This window comes from Pelodiscus sinensis, unplaced genomic scaffold, assembly GCF_049634645.1.
Source record: "Pelodiscus sinensis isolate JC-2024 unplaced genomic scaffold, ASM4963464v1 ctg34, whole genome shotgun sequence".
In the NCBI taxonomy this organism is placed as follows: Eukaryota; Metazoa; Chordata; order Testudines; family Trionychidae; genus Pelodiscus; species Pelodiscus sinensis.
Window position 1 is genome coordinate 5,332,502 of NW_027465849.1, and position 26,312 is coordinate 5,358,813.

At 55.7% G+C, this 26,312-nt stretch overlaps 1 protein-coding gene across 2 annotated transcripts in view; it reads right to left on the minus strand.

Annotated features, from left to right (window-relative positions):
• Positions 1–447: 447 nt before the first annotated feature.
• Positions 448–26,312, minus strand: part of NPAS1 (neuronal PAS domain protein 1) — a 118,248-nt gene continuing 92,383 nt past the window's right edge. For both annotated transcript variants that reach the window (XM_075915360.1, XM_075915361.1), the window contains 7 exons: positions 26,036–26,228; positions 24,519–24,634; positions 23,129–23,325; positions 22,584–22,690; positions 17,876–18,023; positions 11,702–11,808; positions 448–6,448 (listed from right to left, as the gene is read on the minus strand). In XM_075915360.1, coding sequence (XP_075771475.1) covers positions 5,196–6,448; positions 11,702–11,808; positions 17,876–18,023; positions 22,584–22,690; positions 23,129–23,325; positions 24,519–24,634; positions 26,036–26,228 — 2,121 coding nt within the window. In that variant the 3' untranslated portion in view covers positions 448–5,195. The remainder of the gene's footprint in view (positions 6,449–11,701; positions 11,809–17,875; positions 18,024–22,583; positions 22,691–23,128; positions 23,326–24,518; positions 24,635–26,035; positions 26,229–26,312) is intronic.

The following is a 26,312-nucleotide window of genomic DNA, read 5'->3' on the forward strand; positions in this document are numbered from 1 at the left end:
TGTCTATCCTGGCCCTTTTGCACAAAAGGACTTTTGCCTGAACGGGAGCAGCACAGTATTTCCGCAAGAAGCACTGATTTCTTACATGAGATCGTCAGTGTTCTTGCGGAAATTCAAGCAGCCAGTGTAGACAGCTGGCAAGTTTTTCCGCAAAAACAGCTGCTTTTGTGGAAAAACTTGCCAGTCTAGACACAGCCAAAGAGTTTCCTTCCCCATAACCTCTGTGCTGTTCATGCTGCTCACCTGCATGTTCTGTGGCTGTTCCGTGGCATTTCGTTCCTTTCACAGTTTCTTCTAATTAAACCAAAAGGGGAAAGAGAAGTCTGTAATCAGCGTCAGGTGTGACTGCTTTGGGTGTTTGTGAAGAAAGATCTCCAGGCATGGGTCTCTTGCTAACTCTGTAAGAGCCCTTTATATTAGAAGCTGAGAAACAAGTAGATTCTCTCACTCTTTTTTAAAATTTTATTTTATTTTCATTGAAATCCTGGACTGCAGAAAGCCGCAGCAATGACACCAACCAGTAAATGACGGAAGTTACCTTCATCTGACAAATGGGAATGGAAAAATAAAAACAAAAAACCTACACAGAGATCCTTTAGCAAAAGCTACAGAAAAGGAACACGGCGTACAAGTGCTACTGTTTGGCGGTGGGACGGGTCCTTTTTTAAAACAATTATACACATCTCTTTTTTTTTAATAAGTGCTAAAAGTCATGGCATCAGTTTACCTTTTTAAGGGCAGCCAATGGAATTGTCTCTCTGCATCCTTTTTGTTCTCCTAGCTTGTCTGGGCGCACGGGGGGGAGGTGGCTCTGTTCCCAACCTGAGGGCGTATTTTTGTTAGGGCTGGGATGGTTCAGTCGAAGGGCTGTGTTTGCATGGAGGTGGGGTAGGGGGTAGATTGTTTGAAAGAGGCGCCATAGTGCAATGCAAGACTTTCAAACTAGTCACTGGTCCAAATCCAACCCAGCATGACCATGCACAATGCTCTCTGGTGGGCAGGGCCCAGTGGGACATGAGTTGATCATAATTTAGTTTCCCTTGGCAGTTCCTCCTCTTGGCCATCTCAGGGCAAAAGCCATGGATTGAGCAGAGCCCAGGAATGGAGCGTTCCCCCCGTCCCTAGCGGGTGGGCTCCCCGAGGTGGGGGGAATGTGAGCAGTAGGGCCTGACACGCCTCTGCTCGTGATTAGACTTCAGTGGGCGGGGCTGTTACACCGACAGCTCTGGAATCCTTATCGTGTAACCGTTACTCAGCAAAACATTTTTCCACTCTTCTGGGGGCTGATCAGGCCTCAATTGGAGTATTGTGTCCAGTTCAGGCCATCACATTTCAGAAGGATGTGGAGAAATTGGAGAAGTTCCACAGAAGAGCAGCAAAAATGATTCAAGACCTCGAAATCATGAGCTATGAAGGCAGACTGCAAGAATTGGGGCTTGTTTAGTTTAGAAAAGAGAAGACAGAGAGGGGACATGCTAGCGGTTTGCAAGTACCTAAAAGGGTGTCACAAGGAGGAGGGGAAAAAATTGTTCTCCTTGGCCTCTGATAGGACAAGAAGCAATGGGCTTAAATTGCAGCAAGGGAGGTTTAAGTTGGACATTGGGAAAAACTTCCTGCCTGTCAGGATGCTTAAGCACTGGAATAAATTGCCTGGGGAGGTTGTGGAACCTCCATCACTGGAGATATTTAAGAGCAGGAAGACAAACATCTGTCAGGCCCCAGGAGGTAATGTCCTGTTTAATCAATTAACAGATTAACCCTTGGGTTTAACCAGTTAAGTGATTAAGTGGGAAGGGGGGGGGGGACAGCTCCAGGCCTGCTGAAACAGCCCCCAGCCCACAGGGCTGCTGCCCCATGCAGAGGGACCAGGGGGGTGGGTGGCAGCAGCCCTGCACGGGGGGCTGCATGCAGGGATCTGCTCCCAGGCGCTGCTTAACTCAGTAAAGGTGATGCTGACCAGGTAACTGGTGACCCATTCACATCCCTAATCAGGGATGATCTAGACCAGGGTGGGCAATAATTTTTTTGCCGTGGGCCATTTTGGAAATTTTTGAAGTGGCCCCGGGCCACACAGGAAGGGGCGGGGCCAACATATTTCCAGTTTCCCCACCCCCAGATAATGATTGGTCTGGGGCTGAGGGAGTGCCTTTGCCCCCCCCCCCCCCAAGTTCCTCCAAGGTGCCCATGCCCCTGGCGTGGGAGGAGACTTCCCTCACTCCCCTGCTCCTAGGCCAATTAGAGCCTGGGGGTGGGGGTAGCACACGAGGACACCTCCGCTCTCCCCCCTCCCCTGCCAGCAGCATGCGACACTTCAAAGCAGTGTGCTCCTGACAGGGCAGAAGGAGGCTTCGCATGCTCCCCCGTCCCAGGACAATGAGGGCCTGGGGGTGGGGGAGTGTGCAAAGCCTCCCCCACCACCTACCCCCCGCCCTGAGAGCAGTGCACAGCGCTTCAAAATGCCATATGCTCCTGGCAGGGTGGGAGGAGGCGTCGCGTGCTCCTCTGCCCCCAGACCCTAATTGGGATGGGGAAGCATCAGGGCCGCCTCTGACCTAGACGGCGCTTGGTCCTGCCAGGAGGGCAGGGACTGGCCTTGATGATCGCTCGAGGTTCCTTCCTGTTCTAGGATTCTGTGCCTAGACCCCGCATGACCTACAGGCCTGGGGAAGGTGGGTATTCGCTGGCGGGTCCTATTCATGCAAAAGGGATGCTGCCGACTTCTTAACTTTTGACTCGGGGGTCAACGCGCTCATCTGGGCTGTGGAGGATCTTGGTTCAAAACCCCCTCTGCGAGATGGGAGAGGATTTGAATAGGGCTCTCCTGCCTTTCCACTGTGGCCTAACCAATGGGCTCTTCTGATGTCAGGCTCAGTTTCTCCTGGAGGAAATTGTTCACCTTTTGGAGCCAGGGGGCCTGGCCTGGGGGGCTCGCACTGCCTGGGAGGGTGCCCTAAACACCCCTGCCTGTTCTCTCGCTCGCCAGTCAAACGACCATTGACGTTTTGGTGGAGTATCGTCCAAGCAACACAGACAAGAGAGTGCAAAGGCTCTTGCTGTAGCTTAAAGCAAATACGATTTGCGGCTGTCCAGGCTGGATTTCAGCGAGGGGTTTGGTGCAGGCCTCGCACGACGAGGTGCTGAATCTACTGCAAGCCGGGAAGAGGTCTCAGCCCTTCCTAGGGAAAAGGCCCTGCCGTGAAAACGGCGGTGACAAGCACAGGAAGTCCCCACCAGTGAGCAGAGACCGAGCCGCCAGAACAGCCTGCTAACAACTTTCTTTGTATCCAGCTTCCATTCATCCATCCTTGAATAGGGGGAAAACACCCAGTGGAGTTGGGGGAGAAGCCTCTTTTCTTGCCAATTTCCTCGCCTCCCAAGGAGGAATAAAAGGAATTGTACTCAGGCGCAGCGGGGAATCGTAGAAGGTCCAGCTATGGACCGGCAAGACTGGCCAGGTGCCCCAGAGGGAATGAACAGAACAGGCCATCTCCTAGGGTTGCCTGGTATCCGGTTTTCACCCGGACGGTCTGTTATTTGGGTGTCCCGTCAGGTAAAAAAACCAGAAAATACCAGACACGTGAAATGTCCGGTATTTTCGGTTTCCCTTGGATGGAAGCCTGGCGGGGACAATTTTCCCCTGATGCATCTGGCGGGAACAGGGGAGTGAGGAGCATGGGGCCATTTAAAGGCGCAGCGCCTTTTTTTTTCCCCCTCAATAACTTTGGTCTCCCCCTTTTTTTTCCCTCAAAATAATTTTTTCCCGGTGGCTTTTTTTTGGGGGGGAAGGGGTGTTCGGTATTTTTTGTTAAACCACTGGCAACCCTACTATCACCAAGGGATCCGCCCTCTGCCAACCACTCCCAAAGAGCAAAACTCTCGCTCTCTCTTTCGCTAATAATCTGCCGGGGAAAGCACTTGAGCATATCTCGCCCTGACATATCGCTGGGCCAAACTGCTTGACGGGTCAGGAAACAGGCAGAAGTGGCCAGTGAGTCCGGGGTATAGCTGTGTGCTCTGTAGCTCTCGACATGACTGGAACTTCCAAGTCGAAGAGGCCAACAGGGTCGGGAGGCATAAGAGAAGCAGCCACCGGGAGGTAGAAGATGGAGGCGGTGCGGGATGGATGCTTTGTCGGACACCCTGAAGCAGCTAAGGAGAGACTGTCAGCCACAGGCCCAACCAAAGAGTTTGGGGGCCCAACGCAAGATGCTGGGAGTGGGGCCCCAGGCCCAGCGGGTGGATGGTGAATATTCAGTAACACAGGGCTCCAGGCCTTTGCCTTGCTCGCCTTGCTCTAGGGCCGGGCCTGGTCAGCCACCTCATTTTTCCTTCCCTGTCGATCAGGGTAAGCCCCTGGCTTTGCTGCTCATGCCCTCCCTGCCCTGTTTGCCCCACAGATTTCCTGGGTAGCTGCATCCACTGGCTCCAATTTGCGTTGCTCTCTCTTTGTCTTCGCTTCCCCAAACCCTCTTCTGCTCTCGGTTACCATGGAACCGCTCCAGATTTTACCCCGGGTAACAGAACAGGAACAGAATCCGGCCCCCCCGCTGCAACAACGCGGATGACACTCAGTGAGGATTGATTAATATTGATACAGCAATGTGACGCGGGAAAAGTACCACGGGCCAGACCCTCCACCGGCTGCAATTGCTATGGAAATTAGTGGGGGACCGGGCCACACGATGAGCGCAAAGCGTCCTTTTTCCCATGCACCATTATGCATTCATGGGAGAAAGGGCAAAGAGGTGAAGGAAGCTCCTCCTGCTATTAAAGATTTAAATCAGCAAGGAGGGGAAACGAGTGCTTGCTGTGGCCCCGGCTTTTCCCCACAGGGCAGCTGATTTTAAGAAGTGCCGATTCCATTCTCTGGTGTGAATCTGGATGAATTCATGGCCCCGCTTTGGATTTACACCAGCGTAACAGGAGCATCTGGCCCAGGAGGGGAGAGCTCTGAAGCAAGGCGGAGAATACTGATGGGGAACACGTTTTTCTCTACTGATTTGTGCTGTGATTTAGTTGGGGGGAGGGGAACGAGACACGAGGATTGAGTCCAGAATAAAGACTTTTCCCTGCCGAAGCAGCCGGCAGCTCATGCGGGCGCGAGACCCGGAGATGAGTTTCAAAGGCGCAAGGACGTCAGCGCAGAGTCAGCGCGGGGTGGCGTCTCTACCGAGCCTCCGGAGCAGCCCCATGGCTCAGTCCTCTTTGCGCTCCGAGGCGGACAGGCTGTGGATGCCTCCGCCGGCCATGGAGAAGGGCAGCGTGGAGAACAAGGATTCGGCGGCCGTGAACACGCCCCCCGCGGCGCCCGAAAGCTGCGCCAGACCGGTGGCGCCGGCCGAGTTCCCGAAGGGCGTCACCATGTTGAGCCGCTGGATGTGATGGTACATGAGTTCCATGGAGGTCTTGGACTCCGGGCTGCCGATGTCCATGAGGTTGATTGCATGGGAGGCGGGCAGTACACCGCCGGGCACAGCTAGGGTCACGTCGGCAGGGGCGTACCGGATAGTGCTGGTGGTGTAGAGGCTCTGGGAGCCCGTGGTGCTGGCGAGCCCGTGGTGCCCACCGAGCTGATGCACCAGTGGGAGGACCATGTTCCCCGCGTGGAATCGCTGAAGCGCCTCCATCTCGCCGGGATAGACCAGGGGGGCAAAGGGTGTCGAGGTGGTCCTCTCCTCGCAGGGCGAACCCGAGAGCGGCGGAGAGAGCGTCTCGGCCGAAGGGGCCGGAAGCACCGCCCGGGGGGAGGTGCTGAAGGGGGCCTTAGCCAAGCCCCCACTGCTGTCCATCTCCGGAGGGGTGAGCACTGAGTCCGGGATGGAGACGTACAAGTGGGAAGAGGCTTGCCTCAGAATGGGCTTCTCCAGGCTAAGTGCTTTGCTCACAGTGTAGGCGGCTCCCTCGTGGGCATCCCGGGCGGAGGGGTAGGTCCACGGGGAGGCCTTGTCGTACTTGGGAGCCTGGCTCTGCTCCGTCTTAATGCTAAGCGCCGCGCCGGCTTTCGGTGGGTAGCTCCTCTGCGTCTGGATGACGGAGGCGAACTCTGATGTGCAGGGCCGGCTCGGCCCCGCGTTCCTCCCTGCTGCCATATTGTACCCGTTTGCCCTCCTCTCCAGCGGCGGGGGCGAAGAGGCAGCCTCCTCCTCGCTGCCGCTGTCCGACTCCTCCGTGCTGGCGAGCGAGGCCATGTGGGGAGGGCTTTCCGCCTGGAACTCCAGCTTGATCCGTTTGCTCTGGGGCCCCCGGCGCCGCTCGGTGTCGCTTGCCCCGGCTTCCTCCGAAGTCTCCTCGTCCTTGTAGCTCGTGTCCGGGCTGCTGGCATCGTTCTCCGCCATGGAGCAACGGGCCCCATTGTCCAGCGTGCTCCGGGAGTAGCCTTTGGCCAAGGCCCCAGCCATCTTGGGCAGAAACTGCTCCCCCTGCTTGCCTTCCGGCCCACGGTCGCTCTCTGGGAGGGGCAAAGAGAAAACAGATTAAGGAGCAGCGGGGGGCTGAACTGAGGCTGCTTTGGGCCAGTAGGGAATGAGTTTGGTTTATCTAAAAAATATTTTTCCAGAGAGAACCCCTCCAAAATGGAAGTTCAATCCCATTTTATCCTTCCACAGCCTCAGGGCACACGCAAGATGGACAGGACCCAAAGGGGTTTAACACATTATGGCAGGGCAAAGTCAACGTGGCGTGTTTCCCCCAACACCGTGTCCTTCCCGCTGGGACAGGCCTGCTCCCTAGCCTTACAGCCACAGAGGAGAGGAAATGGTTAACTTCTTTTCTTCCATTGGGGTATTACAATGCCCTTTCCTAGTGTAGCCTGGGCTCTTCACCCCGGCTCTGACGGAGTAACCAATATGCACAGGTCTGTGCGCTAACCGCTAGCCCAACCTACCTCTGTCCAGGGATGGCTGTAGCATGAATGCAATATGATCCCTTCATGCTCTAGGTGGGTTAAGGGCCCAGCGTTGGAGCCTATCTGTAGGGCAATACATTGGAGGTGGGGAAATGCTTTTAGGGTTTCATCTATTCCGTTCCTCACTAAGGGCGAGTTCTGGTTCTTCCCTACTGGTCAGAAAATGGGTATTTTCCATGGAATTGTTAATTAGCGCCAGCTCGGCTTGGAAAGATTAGTTTTCTGTCGGTAAATGCTGATTTCACTGTTTTCACGTGCAAACGGATGAAATAGTATTTCCATCAATAATAACAGAAATGTACAGCCAGGCAAAGTAAGACAAATGCTGCCAGAGAACCTACTAGAGTTTGATGTAAAGCTACTTAGTATGTTTGCATATTCATATATATTGTGTAGATGTGTTTTAACGGTCATAAAGCTTCAACGCTTTAAATTTCAGTGTTTCCTGTTAATTGCTAGTTGTCTGATGCCCCGGAGTTTCTCTCAGAATGTAGAAAATTTAAATTGATTGAATATTTTCAGCATTTCAAACATTTTTGTGTGTGTTGAAATTCTAAATAGAGCCCCGCAAATCCGCAGCTATCTGCTGTATATCTGAGGGTGTCTGCATCCTTGGATATGGAGGTAGAGATCCGTGGATCATTTTTTTGCTTGGATATGGATGGGGGTACACATTTTGTAGCCATGCGGGGCTCTAATGATAAAATCTGAATCCTGTCAAGCTGAAAAAACCACAGTCAATTATTTTGTCTGTTTCTTACAGCAAATTTTATTTTTTCCCATCCGCTTGGAATAAAAAAAAAAAAAAATCAGCAAAAAAACCAAAACAATTTGGAAATGCTGCCACTGTGCCTCATGGGAGTTGTACTTTGAATGACTCCTGTGTCTACTGCCTGTGGGCCAGGCTCTCTGGTGGACTATATTTCCCATGATGCATCAGGGTCTTGCCTATTGCAGAAGGGAGGTTATGCACTCTGGACGTCCTTAGCTTTGGTGCATCATGGAAGATACAGTCTAGCCATAGAGTCCAGCTCATACAGGAGAAAGGGGACATGAGACAACCAAACTACAGTCTCCATGAGGTTCTGCAGTATCAGAATAGTTGTAGTTTTGGACGAGCTATTTTTTAATGCACCGGTTTAAGGTTGCCACAGGACACAGACAATGTGAAAAATTGGGTTTCCATAAAACCCCAATTTTGTATCTGAACGCTGTTTTAATGGGACACTTTGGACCAATTGTAATACTGCCTTCTGGCCCAGCCATGCCTGGGCTTACCCTCCGCTCAGCCGCAGCGGCTCTGGCTGTGCTGCGTTTCTCACACAAAACGGCTACGTCTACACTGGCATGATTTTCCTGAAATGCTTATAACGGAAAAGTTTTCCGTTAAAAGCATTTTCGGAAAAGCGTGTCTAGATTGGCACGGACGCTTTTCCGCAAAAAAGCCCCGATCGTCATTTTCACGATCGGGGCTTTTTTGCGGAAAAGAAATCTGTGCTGTCAACACTGGCCCTTTTCCGGAACAGTTTTCCGGAAAAGGACTTTTGCCCGAACGGGAGCAGCATAGTTTTTCCGGAAAAGCACTGACGATTTTACAGTAGATCGTCAGCGCTTTTCCGGAAATGCAAGGGGCCAGTGTAGACAGCTGGCAAGTTATTCCGGAAAAGCGGCTGATTTTCCGGAATAAGTGGCCAGTGTAGACACCGCCAACCAGGCTTTCGGGCCACTCTCTGAAATAAGATGCATGGGGTTCCCTGTCCACGGAACTACAGCAACACGTGGGCAGGGAGGGAGACGGTATCTGGACTGGAAAGATGTTTTTGTTGGCGTGTGGCTAGTGTCAGCTAATAGAAAGCAACGGTATGTGACGGCCGACGCTGTCTCAACCAGTTCCCCGTGCTCCCCCATTCCTCTGTCTCCAGGGGCTGACTCCTGGCATTTAATGGGATTTTCAGCTCCCTGGGGCTGTTTGTACAACACCTCAGATAGTGGGGCCTTGGCATGTGACTGGAGCTACCGTAATACACCTGCTCACAAGCACCTAGCTCAGTGGGGTCCTGGTTTCTGGGTGGGGCGTCGAGGCCCTACCGTAATGCACCTAATATCAGCAACTGGTGAGAGTGAAAGATGAGCAAGCAAGCCAGCCAAACACGAGTCATTGGTGGATGCCGGGAGAGTGGTGCTGACCGAGCAGGACTCTGGGACTGTGTCTAGACTACACCTCTCTGTCGACAGAGAGATGTAGATTAGGCACGTCGAAATTGCTAATGAAACCGGGATTTAAATATCCCACGCCTCATTAGCATAAACTCGGCCACCGCTTTTTTTCAAAACGGAAGTTTTTTTTAAAAAAACCCGGCAGTCGAGATGCAGAGCTGTCGAAAATAAAGCCTTTTTCGACAGATCATGTATTCCTCCAAAAATGAGGTTTACAGGATCTGTCACAAAAGGCTTTATTTTTGACATCCGCATCTAGACTGCCGTTTTTTTTTCTAAAAAAACTCAGTTTCGAAAAAAAAGCAGCAGCCTTGTTGATGCTAATGAGGCGCGGGGTATTTAAATCCCAGCTTCATTAGCAATTTCGAGGTGCCTAATCTACATCTCTCTGTAGATCTACACAGCACCCTTGCCACGACATAAGCTTATTTCGAGTTAATTCCGAAATAACTCACTATTCCGAAATGCCCCTTCGCCCTCGTGGAACATGGGTTACCGGGACGTCGGATCGCCCTTTATTTCGAAATCTATTTCGAAATAACAGGCTGCTTCAATAGACATGGAACAGCTACTTTGGGATGCTTCCGGTACCCCAAAATAGCGCTGCAGTATAGACGTACCCTGGCGGACCATACATTGGCATGTGCCTAGGGATGCTGATACACTGACCTGCCTTCCAGTGCGGTGCACAGAGGAGGGTGCATGTCATTCAGATGTCCCACGCCCCCCAGCTTTAGCCCTGTGAGCCTTGGGGTTCCAGAGAGCCCTTCCGAGACGCTGTAAGATTTGAGAGCTAGGAGCGGGGGGCTGGGAGGTGGGGGTTAGATTGGGAACGTGGGAGCCAGGACTCCTGAGTGCTCTGCTGTGAGGACAATCATTCCTTATGTCCCGGGAAGTTGCATGAATTAATGTCTGAAAAGTGCTTTGAGATCCTCACATGAAAAGCAGGGGAGAGGGGGGACGTGTGCGCCGGTGTTCTGCGCAGGAGGCTGTCACCAGGAGCCTGGCAAAAGGATGCCGACATGGAGTGTTTGCGACCCCCCGGGAACTGATCCAAAGTTTCTATTATCGCTGGAATTCGCCTCCCCTGACACACACGCTCTGACCCTCCTGCAAAGGCTCCTCCCTTGGCCTGTCACACTGTGTTATCTCAGAGCATGACACTGCCGTGTAACTTATCGCAGGCCAAGAGAGGTTAATTAAGATGAGGCTTGTCTGGTGTGAAATGAATGATGCTTCGCCCCGCTGCGGCAGCCTTCCCCTGAGGATCTTAAAGCACCGTACAAGCTTTCAGTCACAAAGCCTCCTCAGACTTGCCCCTGCAATGGGTAAGACAGACTCCTCCGTGGGTGAAATACATTGTCTGCCGGGGCAGCGGGGGGTTGCAGCAGCCAGTGAAAAGCCACAGAAGGGCAAGGAAGGGAAGATGAACCCGGCAATTACAGAAGGATCCTTAAAGGAAGGAGGTGTGGGTGTGGGGGGGTGTTAAGTATGTGCCGTCAGATCTCATAGCTAGTGTGTGTGTGTGTGTTAAGGATGCACAGTCAGATCCCATAGCTCGTGTGTGTATGTGTGTGTATTAAGGATGCACAGCCAGATCCCATAGCTAGTGTGTGTGTGTGTGTGTGTGTGTATTAAGGATGCACAGCCAGATCCCATAGCTTGTGTGTGTGTGTGTGTGTATGTATTAAGGATGCACAGCCAGATCCCATAGCTAGTGTGTGTGTGTATTAAGGATGCACAGCCAGATCCCATAGCTTGTGTGTGTGTGTGTGTGTGTGTGTGTGTATTAAGGATGCACAGCCAGATCCCATAGCTTGTATGTGTGTGTGTGTGTGTGTGTGTGTATTAAGGATGCACAGCCAGACCCCATCGCTGGTGTGAATCACCGGAGCTGTGCTACAGTCAGCGCTCCACTGATTTGCGCCAGTGGAGGAGATGCCCTCAGGCTGCGGATGAAAAGTAGCCATGAGCATGTCAGGGTTTCATTTTTACCCCTTATCTACAAGCCCAAATTTCCCCCACCCAGACCCGTTGCAGGATGCCCTCTGGAGTCAGGAATGACTTTGAAGTGAGAGCGTCCCATATCCCATCCCATCCCATCCTCCTTCAGCCCCCTTCAGCCTCCCAGAACCACAGTGGGGCTAGGAATAACTCAGAAGAACGAGCACCCCCACTGACTCATGTCCATTTCTTCAGTTAATCCCTGCATGGTGGGTCCATTCGCTAAGCCAAAGCTAAACGACCCATCGCAGTACAACAACGAGCTGGAGGTCTGGTAGACTGGAGCATTGGCTCCGGCAGCAGCCACCAATCAGGGTGCTGATATCAGTATTCTCACTATGCTCCCCCATCCTTGTGCAGAATAAATTTTGTTGTGTCCACTTGTGCAGATGTGCACCACCCATAGGCACACATGCTGCCAGCTGTGGGCGCTTTGCTAATCAGCTGGGCAGCATTTGAATCTCTTGGATGACTGCCCAAGCACTAACTCACAGGGAATACTGCTGCTAACCTGCAGGGCCTGAACTAAGGCAGACTGTACCAGAACGTGCCCTGGTACTGGGCACAGGCTTTTACCTTTGAAGTCTGGTTCCAAGTCGGACATGTCGGAGGCATCGGTCTGTCGGGCTGGCATCCCAGGCAGCTGGAAGACGTCCAGGGCCATGCTCTTACACTCGGGTTTGCTACAAAGGTTTGGCAAAAGGAAATCAGAGATCAGGCTGTTCCCTCCCATGATGAGGTTTCAGTAGCAGCGGGAGGCAGTATGGGCTAGTGCTTAGAGCAGGGAACTCTAGAGTCATGAGGCCTGGGTTTGAATTCAGGTTTGGCTCTGGAAGGGAAGTGGGGACTAGTGGTTAGAGTAGGGGAGGAGGGGACTACATTTCCTGAAACTTTGTCTACATTAGAAACTGCACAGCAGTACACCTGTAACAAACCCACCTTGCTGAGAGCTAGTAGCTGGAAAAATTGTACCCAGCACTCCCTGCATGGGAATTTAGATCAACTGAACTGTGTCTCTCAGGGGTGCGAATATTTCACGTCGCTGAGTTGATCTAACCCTCTACTGTAGCCGAGCCCAGAGTGTCTCTGCATAGACATACCCAGGAGATTTAGGAACCCATGGGTTTAGGCGCCACCTTTGAAAAGGTCAGTGGGCATCTAAACGGTGGACTTAGGTAACTGCCCAAAGTCACAGGCGGGGTGCGATGGAGCGGAGAATTTTATCCAGATCCCTTGTGGCCCAGTGGAGTATTCCTGCCCCCGAGCCACCCAAGACAGGGCCTCCTTGGTGGACTGCTAAGCCTGCCGGGAGGCGCCCCTGGAGCCTCTCACAAAAGAACCGAAGAAGGAAAACTTGGTTTCAAGCTGACACAGCCAGCCACCTGCAGGCTGCTCTCTGCAAAACAGCCCCTCTAGGGCTATCGCCTTATTGTCCAAGAACAAACAAGGACAGATTGGAAATCGCACGCGCTCGCTTTTAGAAAACCGCCAGCTTTGGGCTTTCATTGTTTCTGGATGGGCAGAGTTGGAGCCGATTCAAATGCACCATCCCCTGTGAAGAGCTCTGCCAGAGCGCTGCGTGGGGGTGGGGGGGAAGGGGGAAAGCCCAGGGCCAACTTCCCCCCTGGTGTAACACCCACTGCTGCACGGTGAGAGGCAGGGTGGGAGCCCAGGAGTGCCACATGCCCAGCCTGCGCCCTGGCTGTATCAGCAGGGATCCCAGGATCCCAGAGCGCTTAACGATACGGAAGCCAGCTGCGCGCCGTGGCAGCCATCACAAGGCTCTGGTCTCACAGAAGCTGAAACTGGACACGTTATTCTAAGTATTAGGTTTCGCTTTCTAAGCTGCGAGGAGAACCCAGGAGTCCTGGTTCCCGTCTGTAGCCACGGGGCCACTTCCTCCTAGACCCGGGAAGAGAATGTCTAGGCCCAGATGCTAATCACTGACTTGCACCGTCCTCCCAGGGTTAGCCATAAAAACCCAGGAGTCCAGATGCCCCCAAGCCGTCTCTGGCAATCACAGTCCTATCCCATGTAACAGTATAGGGCAGGGGTGGCCAACCCATCAAACGAAGAGAGCCAAAACAGCAACGGAAAAATGCAAAGAGCAACACCAGAATTGTTGAGCAAAAAAAAAAAAAAAACCGCTGTCCCTTTAAAAATCATGGGTTAGGCTTTTTTTGGCCACAGCAGGATCCTGCCAACCAATACCATCTTGCCGTGCCCGATGACTCCCCTGCACCTGGTGAGCACAGGGAGCCAGAGGCTGTTGGCCGTTTCTAGGTGTTGCGAGCTTCACTTTCAGGAGTGGACAGCCGCGGGTTGGCCACCCTGGGTATAGGGAATAACCACTAGTCATTCTTCCTCCTCCTTCCAAGCCAGCTCTGCTTGGCGCATGACTAGCTCCGGGAGGGTGCCCCCGAGAAAGACCAGCTGACGGAGGGCTGAGTTGGGTTGGGGAGACTTTTCCATGCCTTTCAGCAGGCGCGTCTTCCCAGCAAAAAGAAAGTAAATAAGTTTCCATTCCAGGAAGGCTGAGAGAAAGTTAATTAGTCTCTGTAATTACAGCACTAATTAACTAAAATACTAATCACCCTGACAAATCATACACTGGTATCTGTAATTACTTACAGGATTAGCATAATAATACCTCCTTTTGCTTTAGCGGGGGAAAAAAACAGCCATTAATAACCATCTGTTGTAGTCATTCATATATTAATTTATTTTAGATATAAAAAAAAAAACCCACTTGCCAGAGAATGTGTATAATTCTGGAGTTGCTTTAATGGCGCAGGTGGGGGAGAGAGACTCCAGATGAGTGGCGGGTTTTGTGAGGCCACACCCACCCTGCAATGTTTGCTCAGAGCCCTTCGCTGAAGCTATGGAGGCCAGTAATCAAATAAGGTTGCCAGATACCGTCACCAAAAATCCCAAACAGGCAGGGAAAAATTGGTTGAGCAAAAAAAAAATAGTCACTGCGCCTTTAAATTACTGCGCTCCGTACTCCTTGCTCCCCCCCGCCCCGCTAGCCATCCGTCCGAGGAAAACAGAAAATACCGGACATTTTCTTTGGTTTTTTTTACCGGACAAAAGGCCAAAATACTGAACTGTCTGGGTGAAAAGTGGACACCTGGCAACTCTCTGACCAAAACGTATAGACTCCAAAGCCAGAAGGGACCTCGGTGGTGTATTCTCAACCCCCCAGCCTTGCACAGGCCAGAGCACTGGCTCCAAATCCTTGCGGGAGCTGATCTTTTAGGAAAACATCCCGTCTTGAGTTTTAAAAATTGTCTGGGATGGAGACTCCCACGTGACCCCGGGTGAGTTGCTCCCATAGGTAATTGCACCTTCTTTTCAGCCTGAATTTGTCTGGCTTCCACTTCAGGGGACACAGCGCGGGGTCCTCTCTCGGCTGAATGTCTGCTGCGAAGCACCAAGCATCGCTAATCTGAGGGCCTGTCTCTCCCGGGAGGGACACTGACAACCCCTTGATTGGGCCTGGTGCAAATGCCCCGGGGGCCTCCTGCTCAGGCCACTACACTGGGGGTGTACCCACACTCCAGCTGTTCGGAGCACTGAAAATGGCAGCGTGGCCGCAGCCGTGGGAGCTGCTTGAGCGGGGTCCCCGGGCAGTCTCGCCCACGCCACAGTCCGAGCTGTGCCGGTCCCGCTGCAACTCCAGGCGTGCGAGCTCGTGTCTGCCTGCCTGAGTGGGAAGCGCCCTTCCCCCTGCTCTGGAGACGGGCTGTGTCAAGAGCCCTAGCGCCCAGTCCTAGTTCTGCCGGGGGACCTTGGTGTCCTGAATCCTCCTGCAGAAAGCAACCAGTGTAAGGCCCTGAATCCCTTTGGGTCTGGGCCTTGCCTCAGTTTTTCCTCTCTCCTGCAATCACTTACTGTGGAGGCTTTGCAGCTCTCAGCCCGGTTAGGACGGCTGCAAGACTGGCGTAACCCAGGCGGCCTCCCAGGATAGGCTAGTTTTATGGACGGCGCCGGCGTCCCTAGAATTTGCGGGGGGCACCGATGGAACCGCGGCAGCGCTGTGATTGGCTGCAGCGGGAACACACAGCTCTCACAATCACTGCTGTGTGCAATCAGCAAGCACCTCACTTCACAGGCCCCAGCATTCCATGTGTGTCACCCGTGGAACTCCTCGCCAGAGGATGTGGTGAAGGCTAGGACTTTAACAGGGTTCAAAAAAGAGCTGGATAGCTTCATGGAGGTTAGGTCCATCCATGGCTATTAGGGATGGTGTCTCTAGCCTCTGTTTGTCTGGAAATGAGTGACATGAGGATTCCCTGTTGTGTTCCCTCCCTCTGGGGCCCCTGGCATCGGCCACTATTGGCAGACAGGACACTGGGCTGGATGGACCTTTGGTCTGACCCAGGCTGGCCATTCTTATGAGTAGCACCACTGCCAAACAAACCATGTGGCTGGAAACCAGCGGGATCTGGAGACCTCCCGCATGGGCAACAGTGAACAAAATATCTTGCGGGCCCCACACAGAGGGGCCACTGGGTGAGGCGCGCGGAGTGGGGAGTGGCCTCTAGTGGTTAGAGCAGCGGGGTCTGAGAGTCAGGCCCTTCATGGCTGTGGCACTGAGTCTGTCATTTCCCCTCCCTGTGCCTCTGTTTCCCCATCTGACCTCACGCAGGAAGGATTCTGAGTGCTCCCGTGACAGCCGCTATTCAGGCACCCGAGGCTCTTTGACTCTGTGAGTTATGACCCCGGACCCCCTTTGAGGGCCTCTCTGGGGGGTGAAAGTAGCTTAAATGTCTCACAAGTACTGTCCTATCTCAACCCCCCCCCCCCCCCCGGGTCCTCGGGGCTGGGGAGGTTATGATAGAACAGTACTTGTAAGAAATGTAAGTGTGGAATGGGGTGCAGGAGGCTCAGGGCAGAGGGTGGGAGATGTGGGGGGATGCAGAGTCAGGGCAGGGGGGTGGGGAAGTGTGGGGGGTGCAGAGTCAGGGCAGGGGGGTGGGGAAGTGTGGGGGGTGCAGAGTCAGGGCAGTGGGTGGGGAAATGTGGGGGGGATGCAGAGTCAGGGCAGTGGGTGGGGAAATGTGGGGGGGATGCAGAGACAGGGCAGGGGGTGGGAAAGTGTGGGGGGTGCAGAGTCAGGGCAGGGGGTGGGGAAATGTGGGGGGGATGCAGAGTCAGGGCAGTGGGTGGGGAAATGTGGGGGGGATGCAGAGACAGGGCAGGGGGTGGGAAAGTGTGGGGGGTGCAGAGTCAGGGCAGGGGGTGGGGAAATGTGGGGGGTATGCAGAGACAGGTCAGGGGGTGGGGAAGTGTGGGGGGTGCAGAGTCAGGGCGGGGGGTGGGGAGGTGTGGGGGGTGCAGAGTCAGGGCGGGGGGTGGGGAGGTGTGGGAGGGGTGCAGGAGGCTCAGGGTAGAGGGTGGGGTTGTGGGGGGTGCAGGAGTCTGGGTAGGGGGTGGGAGATGTGGGGGGTGCAGGAGTCTGGGTAGGGGGTGGAGATGTGGGGGGTGCAGGAGTCTGGGTAGGGGGTGGGAGATGTGGGGGGTGCAGGAGTCAGGGCAGGGGGTGGAGAGGCGGGGGTGAGGGGGCTCAGGGAAGATCTGGGTGTATGGGCAGGGCTCCAGGCAGGGGTTGGGGTTGGAATGTGGGGGGCTCAGGGCGGAGGTTGGGGGGAGCTCGGAGCTGGGGGTACGGCTCTCACGCTACCCAGCAGCTCAACCCGGGGGCACCCTGGCCTCACTCCCCCGGTCGTCTGGCACTGAGGCCGGGCGCTAGGGGGTTGGTCTGGGCTGCTATGGCGAGGGGAGGGCTGGGCCCCCCAGCCCAGAAACCCAACCCCGGGGCAGCGGGCAGCCGCCTCCAGCGCCCCGCCCCCGCCCCTAACCACTAGGCAGTGCTGCCTGCCTGGGCTGCCAGACGCACAGCTCCGGGCGTGGCCCGCATTGCCCCTCGGCCCCAGCAGGGTGGGGGCAATAGAGCTACGGTCCCAGGGCCTTGCCCACACGCCGCAGCTCCGGAGACACGTCTCGCCGCAGACGAAGGGGCCGGGGGCCGAGGCGGTTTCCAGTCAGGTGCGGCGCTTCGCTCGGTGTTTAATATTCTGAGCAGCGAGAGCCGGCTCCTTGTCTGCCAGGAGCTGCCGTGACGCAGAATATTAATCACTCCAGTTCTTGCGGAGCTCTCAGCCGGCTGGGCTGAATCTGGTGGGCAGAGCTGGCCTGGGGGGCAGGACTCCTGGGGGTCTAGTCCCAGCGAGAGGAGGGGGCTTAGTGTAGAGATTAGGGTGAGGGGAGAGGCCTCCGGTCAGAACTCCTGGGTTCTGTTCCCACCTCTGACGGGGTAAGACTGTGGGCAGCTCACTGTGCCTCAGTTTCCAATGAGGCTAGTATATATTGGCCCTGCTTTCCCTGGGAGGATATAGGCCTCTAGGGACCATCTCCCGCTATGCACCCAGTCCAAGGAGGCACTGATCCTGGTTCAGTGCGATCTTAATCCAAATGCCCATAATACAATGCTTTGGGCTCCTCAGAGAGTGGGTGCACACAGCCCTGCCCTCTCCTGGATGAATTCAGAGCCGCTCAGCTGTGTGTCCTACACCCTATAAAGCCAGCAGCGAATGGGGATTCCCCCCGAGTTCCGTGGGTGGCAGCTGCCTCGGCTTTTGGAGCAGGAGGCTCTGTGAATCCATCCCGATTACCACAGCATGTCAAGCGGCGCCGCCCCCCTGAGGTAGCTGGCTGACAGGTGACGACACCTCCACGTGATCTCACCTGAGGATGTAATTGACCCAAACCATATTCTTCTCGCTGGGGTTCTTGATATTGACCGAGATGGTGGCGCAGGACTGAATCCACACAAAGCCCCCGTTCTTCTGTAGCCAGCGGTAATATCTGGTCACCACCTGGCCTTTTTGCAGCACTAATGGGAAAGGAAGTTTGTTAGCTTAAGGATGTCAGGCCCCACCTACCCCCCGCCCTCCATTGTGAGGACAGATGCCCAGAAAGGGGCTTTTACCCTCTCAAGATCCCAGGAGAGATACAGTTCCCCCTTATCCCAGCCATGGCTCCCCTTGTCCTCATCTGCTGTGTCTCTTGGGGAGAGGTGGATACGTTGGTGAGTAGAAAGAGGGTCTGGAGTGATCTAGACAAATCGGAGGATTGGGCCAAAAGAAATCAAATGAGGTTCCACAAGGCCAAGCGCAGAGGCTGCCCTTGGGACGGAAGAATCCCAAGGATTGTCACAGGCTGGGGACCGACTGGCTGAGCAGCAGTTCGGCAGAAAAGGACCTGGGGGTTACAGTGAATGAGAAGCTGGATATGAGTCAACAGGGCTCCCTTGTAGCCAGGAAGGCCAATGACATATTGGGGTGCATTAGGAGGAGCATTGCCAGCAGATCCAGAGAAGTGATTATTCCCCTTTATTCGACTCTGAGGCCACATCTGGAGTATTGTGTCCAGTTCTGGGCCCCCCACTATAGAAAGGATGTGGATGCATTGGAGAGGGTCCAGCGGAGGGCAGCCAATATGATTCGGGGGCTGGAGCACATGACCTATGAGTGATAGAAATGTAGCCGTGTTAGTCTGGTGTAGCTGAAACAAAATACAGGACTGTGTAGCACTTTCAAGACTAACAAGATGGTTTATTAGATGATGAGCTTTTGTGGGCCAGACCCACTTCTTTGATCTGAGGAAGTGGGTCTGGCCCACGAAAGCTCATCAGCTAATAAACCATCTTGTTAGTCTTTAAAGTGCCATACAGTCCTGTATTATGACCTATGAGGAGAGGCTGAGGGATTTGGGCTTGTTTAGTCTGCAGAAGAGAAGAGTGAGGGGGGATTTGAGAGCAGCCTTCAACTTCCTGAAGGGAGATTCCAAAGAGGATGGGGAGAGGCTGTTCTCAGTGGTGGCAGAAGAGGAGCAGTGGTCTCAAGTTACAGTGGGGGAGGTCTAGGTTGGATATTAGGAAAAGCTATTTCCCTAGGAGGGCGGTGAAGCCCTGGGATGGGTTCCCTAGGGAGGGGGTGGAATCTCCATCCCTAGAGGTTTTTAAGTCCCGGCTTGACAAAGCCCTGGCTGGGATGATTTAATTGGGGTTGGTCCTGCTTTGGGCAGGGGGCTGGACTTGATGACCCCTGAGGTCTCTTCCAGCCCTGGGATTCTCGGATCCTGTGCCCCTTTCATCTCTGTCCAGCGCGGAGGGCCCCCGACTCGAGCTGGATGTCGATCAACTGGAGAGGGGTCAGAGAGGAATTAAACCTGCCTCGCAGGGAGATTCTCTAGGTGCTCAATTGTTTAAGCGTAACAAAGAGCAGGCTAAAGAGTGACTTGATCCCAGCCCGTCAGTAGCTATAGACTTAGACTTAGAGGGAACAAATGTTTGATCCTCGGCTCTTTGGTCCAGCAGAAGAAGGTCTCACACCACCCCGTGGCTGGAAGCTGAAGCCAGACAATCGCCTGGAAATAAGGTGTCTGTTTTTATCAGTGAGAGTAATGAACCATCGGCACAATTGACCCAGGCCCATGGTGGATTCTCCAAACCTGGCAAGTGGGAAGTGAAGACTGGATGCGTTTCTGTCAGGGATCGGCTGTGAGTTCAAACCAGAATTAATCAGGGCATTCCTGCGGCCTGCGCTACACAGGAGGTCAGAGTAAACAACCAAGTGGCCACGTCTAGACTGGCATGATTTTCCGGGAATGCTTTTAACGAAAACGTTTTCTGTTAAAAGCATTTTCGGAAAAGAGCGTCTAGATTGGCAGGATGCTTTTCCGCAAAAGCACTTTTTGTGGAAAAGTGTCCGTGGCCAATCTAGACGCGCTTTTGCTCCAAAAAGCCCCGATCGCCATTTTTGCCATCGGGGCTTTTTTGCACAAAATAAATCGGAGCTGTCTACACTGGCCCTTTTGCACAAAAGTTTTGCGCAAAAGGGACTTTTGCCCAAACGGGAGCAGCATCGTATTTCCGCAAAACGCACTGATTTCTTATAGTAGGAAGTCAGTGCTTTTGCGGAAATTCAGGCGGCCAGTGTAGACAGCTGGCAAGTTTTTCCAGAAAAGTGGCTGATTTTCCAGAAAAACTGGCCAGTCTAGACACAGCTGGTGTGTTCAGGAGTGTTGAGAAGAGGACGGTGATCAGCTGGTCCCCATGTCCCCTGGAGGTGGGACAAGACGTAGCGGCCTTACTCCGCAGCAAAGGAGATTTAGGTTAGCTCAGCAATGAGCAGCCTAGGTTAGTGACTGGACCACAAGACTCTCGTGACCAAAACAGTCTCCCAGATAAGGCAGCCGGCGTGCCTAGCTTTTGTGGGAGGTGCTGATGGGACCGTGGCAGGGCTGTGATTGGCTGCAGAGGGAGCGCCCGGCTCTCACAGGCAGTGTTCTGTGCAATCCGCATGCACCTTGCTTCACGGGCCCTGGCTCTGCGGGCGTGTAACACTGGTAGGAAAAAAACTAGGTGGATAGAAACCAGCAGGATCTGGCAACACTACACGTGAGCAACAGGCCACGCACAGAACCCTGATGGGCCACAGGTTGCCCCCACTGGTTAGAGAGTAGGAAAAGCTTTCTGACATGAGGGGGGGTAGCTCCGGGACAAGATCCCCAGGAGGCTGTGGGATTCCCTTCATTGTGGGTTTCAGGCCAGGCTGTCAGGCTGGTCTATGTTTACTTGGTCCCCAGAGCGCAGGGGTCTGGAAGTGATGGCCTCTCAAGGCCCTAGCAGCCTGACATTTCTAGAAGCCCAGTGGTCCCTTCTCGGCCTTTGAAGCTGTCTGATACCATCACCCAGATGGGTTCAAGGCCAGTTATTATTAATCACGCATTGTGCCTTTCGTCCAAAGCAGCGTTCATGCTGCCCAGAGGCCTGCCCGGGGCGGGATGCAGCAATTGTTTGAACACCTGCCCTGCAGCTGAGGCTGGGATGGTCAGAAGATCTCTGATGACCGCAAGGGGCCTGGATCAATGTCCCCTCTAATTTTTTCCATCCATGTGTGGAATAAATTTTGTTATGTGCACCCAGGCACGTGCAGGTGTGCACCACCAATAGAAACACATGGTGGCAGCTGTGGGCAGCTGTGGGCACTCTGCCAATCAGCTAGGTGACACTTGAACTTTTCCGGGGCGGCCACCTAAGGGCCCAGCTTATAGGGAACACTGCTCAGAAAAGGTAGCAGCCCCAGCAGCGGGGCCAGCCCTGACTGCAAGGAGAGAGCGCCCCCTGCTGTGTCACTCCCACTGGGTCCTGCAGCACAGCGCCCCCTAGCTCTGCGCTGGGACAATGGCATCAGCGCTGGCTGGGACGTAGCTGGAGGTGCGTATCTTAGTTCGACTTTGCCTCCTGGGGCCGAGCTGGCCTGATGCCGGGGGGGGGGGGGTCTCTACCGGGCAGCTCTGTGGGCGGGGGCGGGTGGATAATCAGTTGAGCAGGAACCCAGAGCGCAACCCAAAGGGGGATGTGTGCTTGGCGCTGGCGTGACCGCTCCGGGAATCCCGTGGCCAGGCGGGGGGCTCACCCTTCCAGAGGGGTCAGAGAAGGGACCTGCCTTAGCCCCTCCGGCTCCCGCTTAGCAAAGAGGCGGGGATGGGCTGACTCGAATCCAGTCTCTCAGGCTCCAAACATGCACGAGGGGGCTCTGTGACCCAGCAGCTGGAAGCTGAAGCCGGACACGTTCAGACTGGCAAGACGGTGCCCATTCACCAAAGAGCCACTGGGACCGTGGGGCGTGCCCGGGACGTGGCCTGCGGGGGCTGCTGGGGAAAGAAGCGGCCGCCCCTTTGCCTTGCCCGGGAGGGGCGAGCGGGAAGGCAGGAACACAGCCCCTTTCAAAGCAACCCTGCGGCAGCCCGAGTTCCAACAGCAGCCACCGAGGCCACCTGGTGTCTGGCGCCACGCCGGACACTAGAGAGAAGCAGCTTAGACCCAGATCGGCCCGGGCAGCTTTACCCGTGTGCCCCAGAGGAACAAAGAGGCAGAGGGCAGGGGCATCGCCAGCAGAGGAGGTGGGGGGAGGAGAAGCCATCAGCAGAGACAAAGGGACAATTCTGCAAGTAACCTGGGGCGGGGGGAAGGCTAGGAACCTGGAGCCAGCCAGCACGCAGGCACACCATCTGCAAGCAGGGCCCTCTGCGTGAAAAACTGACGGTCAGAACACACCGAGGAAGGATGATGAACCTCACCGCATAGATGAGGGAAACTGAGGCACGGCGGGGTTTGCTCTTTTTGGGGGGGGGGGGGGGGCATGCATGCTAGGGGAGCTCTGGCACATCTGGGAATCACAGTCCGGTCTCCTGGCTGCCCAGCGCCTCACTCACACAGGGCTTCCTGCCGGACTGGGCATGCAAGGAAGCCAAGGCATCAGGCTGATGACGTTGACAAGCCAAGAGACCCAGCAGAGAGGCCTGCCCGCTGGTTCTGACATCTCCCTTTATTTCCCTTCCCCCACCCATATGGCAAGGGGCAAGGGACCGGCCCGGAGAGGCTTACAATCCAAGTGGCTCTGCCGGATTCCTTCCACGTCCTCGCCATGGACAAACTGGTAGCAGCTTTTTCCTACCAGCTCCGAGGAACACAGGTCCATGTAGTCGCTGACCCTGTGGGCGGAGGAGAGGCAGGGCGAGTTACCAGGCTGGGAGGGGCAGACTGCGGGCTGGAGACAGAGCCAGAGGGAACGGGTGCCGGCCTGGCATGTGCCAGCCTGCTCGTGGTTGGCAGCGTGGGTAAATTGGCACAAAGCCACTAAGTCCTGATGGGGCTTCGGCACTATTGATGGCAACGGCCGATTGACACCAGCTGGTGACCCCATTGATGGAGTCTCACCCCCCAGGCTCTAAGATCCCTCGGCGCAGGGCGAGGGAGAATCCCGCAGCACACGGCCAGGCCCCCGTTAATCTGAGGCCAAAATAAAAGTCACAGGCCAACGCCGTCTCCAGCTTTACCCCGGGGGGGGGGGGGGAGCTGCATGCAGAGTCTGGCCCGAATGCCACTGACACCAGGGGAGGTGCTCTGGCCACGCCGCCCCCTGCACCCACCTGCTCTCGCAGTACACGATTTGCAGGTCCATGTTGACCCGGAACACAAACATGTGGCACTCGATGCGCACCTCGCTGAGCGTGGATGGCGGCAGCGTGTGGGCCAGGGCCACCAGCCCCAGGACTCGGCCCAGGACTGAATGGGCGTGGGAGAAGGACGGCAGACGGGGGCGGAGGCGGCCAGTGACGTGAATCACCTGGCGGGCGGGGGGAGAAAGAAGGTTGTGGATGGGCAAGGAAGTGAGACGTCTGCCCAGCCACGTGCCACTGATGCTGAGTCTGGGCCTCTAATGCCGGGGCCGTGCTGGGCAGGAGTCAAAGGGGTCAGGGAGAGCAGGATAGGGGCAGTCATGTCTAGTGGTTAGAGCAGGACACCGCGTGACCCCAAGACTGGCCCTGACGCCTGACACCAGAAGCCTCCTGCTCTTGCAGATCCTTTTGCGCCAGGGCAGGGCTGCCAGCCACGGGAAGGCAAGGGAAGGGAAGGGGCTGGTGCGACCCATTCCTGCCTTGGGAACCAGGCAGCAGAGCATGGCCCCATAGCTGGGGGGGGGGAGTCTGAACACCCAGGCTCAGTGGAATTGATCAGAGGGGAGGAGGGGACTGGCTTTGCATGGCGATCAATCCAGCAGGCGCCAGGGAACGAGGAGCCGAGGGGGGCAGGAAGGGGCCGGGCAGGAGGTGTCCTCCCCACCTGCCCTCACAGGGGTCTTAGGGCCCTTTTTACCGTCACAAACAGAACACCCTAGCCCCGCCCCTTCCCAAGGCCCCACCCCCTTTACCGCCCTTCCCAAGGCCCCGCCTCCTTCAGGCTACAATCCACCTCCCTCGGTGGCTTGCTTTCCCATACCTCACTCACTGTCAGTGGGTTGAGGCAGGGGTTTGGGGCAGGGGACGGGCTGGGGGTGTGGGCCCTGGGGTGGGGCCCAAAATGAGGAGTTCAGGGTGCAGGATCGGGCTCCAGGCTGGGGCAGGAGTCAGGGTGAGCGCTCTGGCTCGGGGTGCAGGCTGTGGGTGTGGCCGTGGGGGAGGGGTTTGGGGCGCAGTAGGGGGCTCTAGGTTAGGCAGGGAGGGGGAGGGATTTGGAGTCCAGTGTTGGGGGTTCTGGGCTGAGCGGTTTGGGATCCAGGAGGGGGCCCTGAGTTTGGGGGGCTAAGAGCTGGGGCAGGACATTGGGGCATCTCTCAGGCGACTCCCGGTCTCTGCACACTCCTCTTGCTCATAGGCCCCGCCCTCACAGCTCCCATTGGCCACGGTTCCCAGCCAATGGGAGTGCAGCGCTCAGGGTGGGGGCAGCATGTGGAGCCCACAGCTGGGGGTTCTCTCTGGAGCTGCCAGGGTCCCTTTCTGGCTGGCTGTTACCGGGCGCGGGGTGACCCCGACCCGTTACCTTGTAGCCGGACGTCTTCACGTGCAGCCCTCGCTTGGTCAGGGTGGATTTCATACGGACGAAGAAGGATCGTTCCAGGGCATCGTGGTCGGGGGCAGCGAGGGGGGCGGCGGGATCTGGCACAGACACGGCACGAGGAGTGTCATTGGTCCAGCCCGCGGCACCCTGCCCCCACGCCTCCGCGCCAGGGGGCGTGGTCAGCCCCAGGCCAGGTCACTAGAAGGGGGGTGGCCTTTTTCAGAAGGAGGCTGGCCCTCAAATAATGGTGAGGTGGGTGGGTCAGGGCACCTCCTGCAGGGCTACAGGAGGAGTCTGTTTTCCTGCTGCAGCAAAGGCGCAAGGCGCTGTCATTACTGTAGGGTCTCCCGCGACCCAAACTCTGTTGCCCCCCTTGGCATGTGCCCCTGGATCCCTCCCCGCCCCCAATTCCTGCCATCCACCCTACAAGTGCAAACCATGCAACTGCTCTCCTACGCCAGCCTTGGTCACCTCCAATCATCCCTCTGATCTTGAAATAATTCCTCCCCGTCTCCCCACCCCACACGTCCAAGCAGCCAGGACCAGATTCCTTCAAACCCCAAAGCTACCGTGACCTTGCATGCAAACCCCTTCCCCTCTCGGCGTGGTCTGCTCCCACCCTGCTCAAAGTGGGTCTGAAAAAATGACAGGGGGTGTCGACTGTAATTGGGGAGCAGCCGTTTTGCTAAGACAGTCGCCCCTCCACTCTCTGCCTTGCAACCCCCCCTTTAAGAATGGCACCCCCATCTCCAGCAAAAGTCCCCCCCCAGGAGCACACACGGCTGCGCGGACCCACACGCCCCCAGCAATGCCGAGGACGGGCGGCCGTCTGCTTTCCATCGGGGGGGAGCCGGAGCACGCAGTGTGCTCAGCTTTATATCTCATTCTCTTTTACTCTCCTGCTCTGTATAAATCTTTGAAAGGTTCCCCAGATAAAAGCCAAGTGGACGGACATCAAATGAGCTGGAAGGCGACTGAAGATTCCTTTTCCTTTCTCGCCGCCCACCAATCTCCTGGACGCCGGCTCTTCCGCCTGGCCCTGGGGTGGGTTTGTGTGTGCGTGTGCAGGGCGCGGGGGTGTGTGTTCATCTACAGTTAGCGGGGACCAGGTGAGACTGCCTGAATACCAAGCCAGCACAGAGGCTGGGCTCCTACCATCCCAGGGGTGGCAGAGGGTTTGGGAGGGTGGGGAGGGAAAGACAAGAGGGAAAAGGAAGGAAGAGAGAGAAAGAGGAGAAAAAGAAAGGAGGGAGGAAGAGGAAAGGGGAGCAAGGGATTGGAGAAGAGAGAAGGGAAGACAAAGAGTGGGGGTGGGAGGTCTAGTGGTTAGAGCAAAGAGGGTGGGGTACCAGGACTTATGGGTTCCACTCCCAGCTCTGGGACGGGAGTAGAGTCTAGTGGTTAGAGCAGGGGGGAGACCTGGCCTTTAGGATTGCCGGTTCGTTTCACAGCGGCAGAGAACTGGGGAGGGAGGGATCAAGCAAGAGAAGCCCCTTTACCGGGCTCAGAGGCCTCGATCAGGGAGGAGGTGCAGGAGGAGGAAGAGCTGGCCCCGGTGAGGCTGGGGGGTTTCTGGCTCGCCGGCGGGGGCCTGACGGCACTGAGAGGCGGCTTGAGCCCCAGCTGCTCAGCAACCTCGGGGTGGTCTCCGGGATGGATGTAGTCGAAGACGCTGCTGCCCGTCAGCTCCACCTGGAAGGCAACAGAGATGGGGGCGGGGGGATCAGCCGTGCCCCTGACACCTCTTAGGGGCAGCAAGAAGCTGTCCGGGGTCCC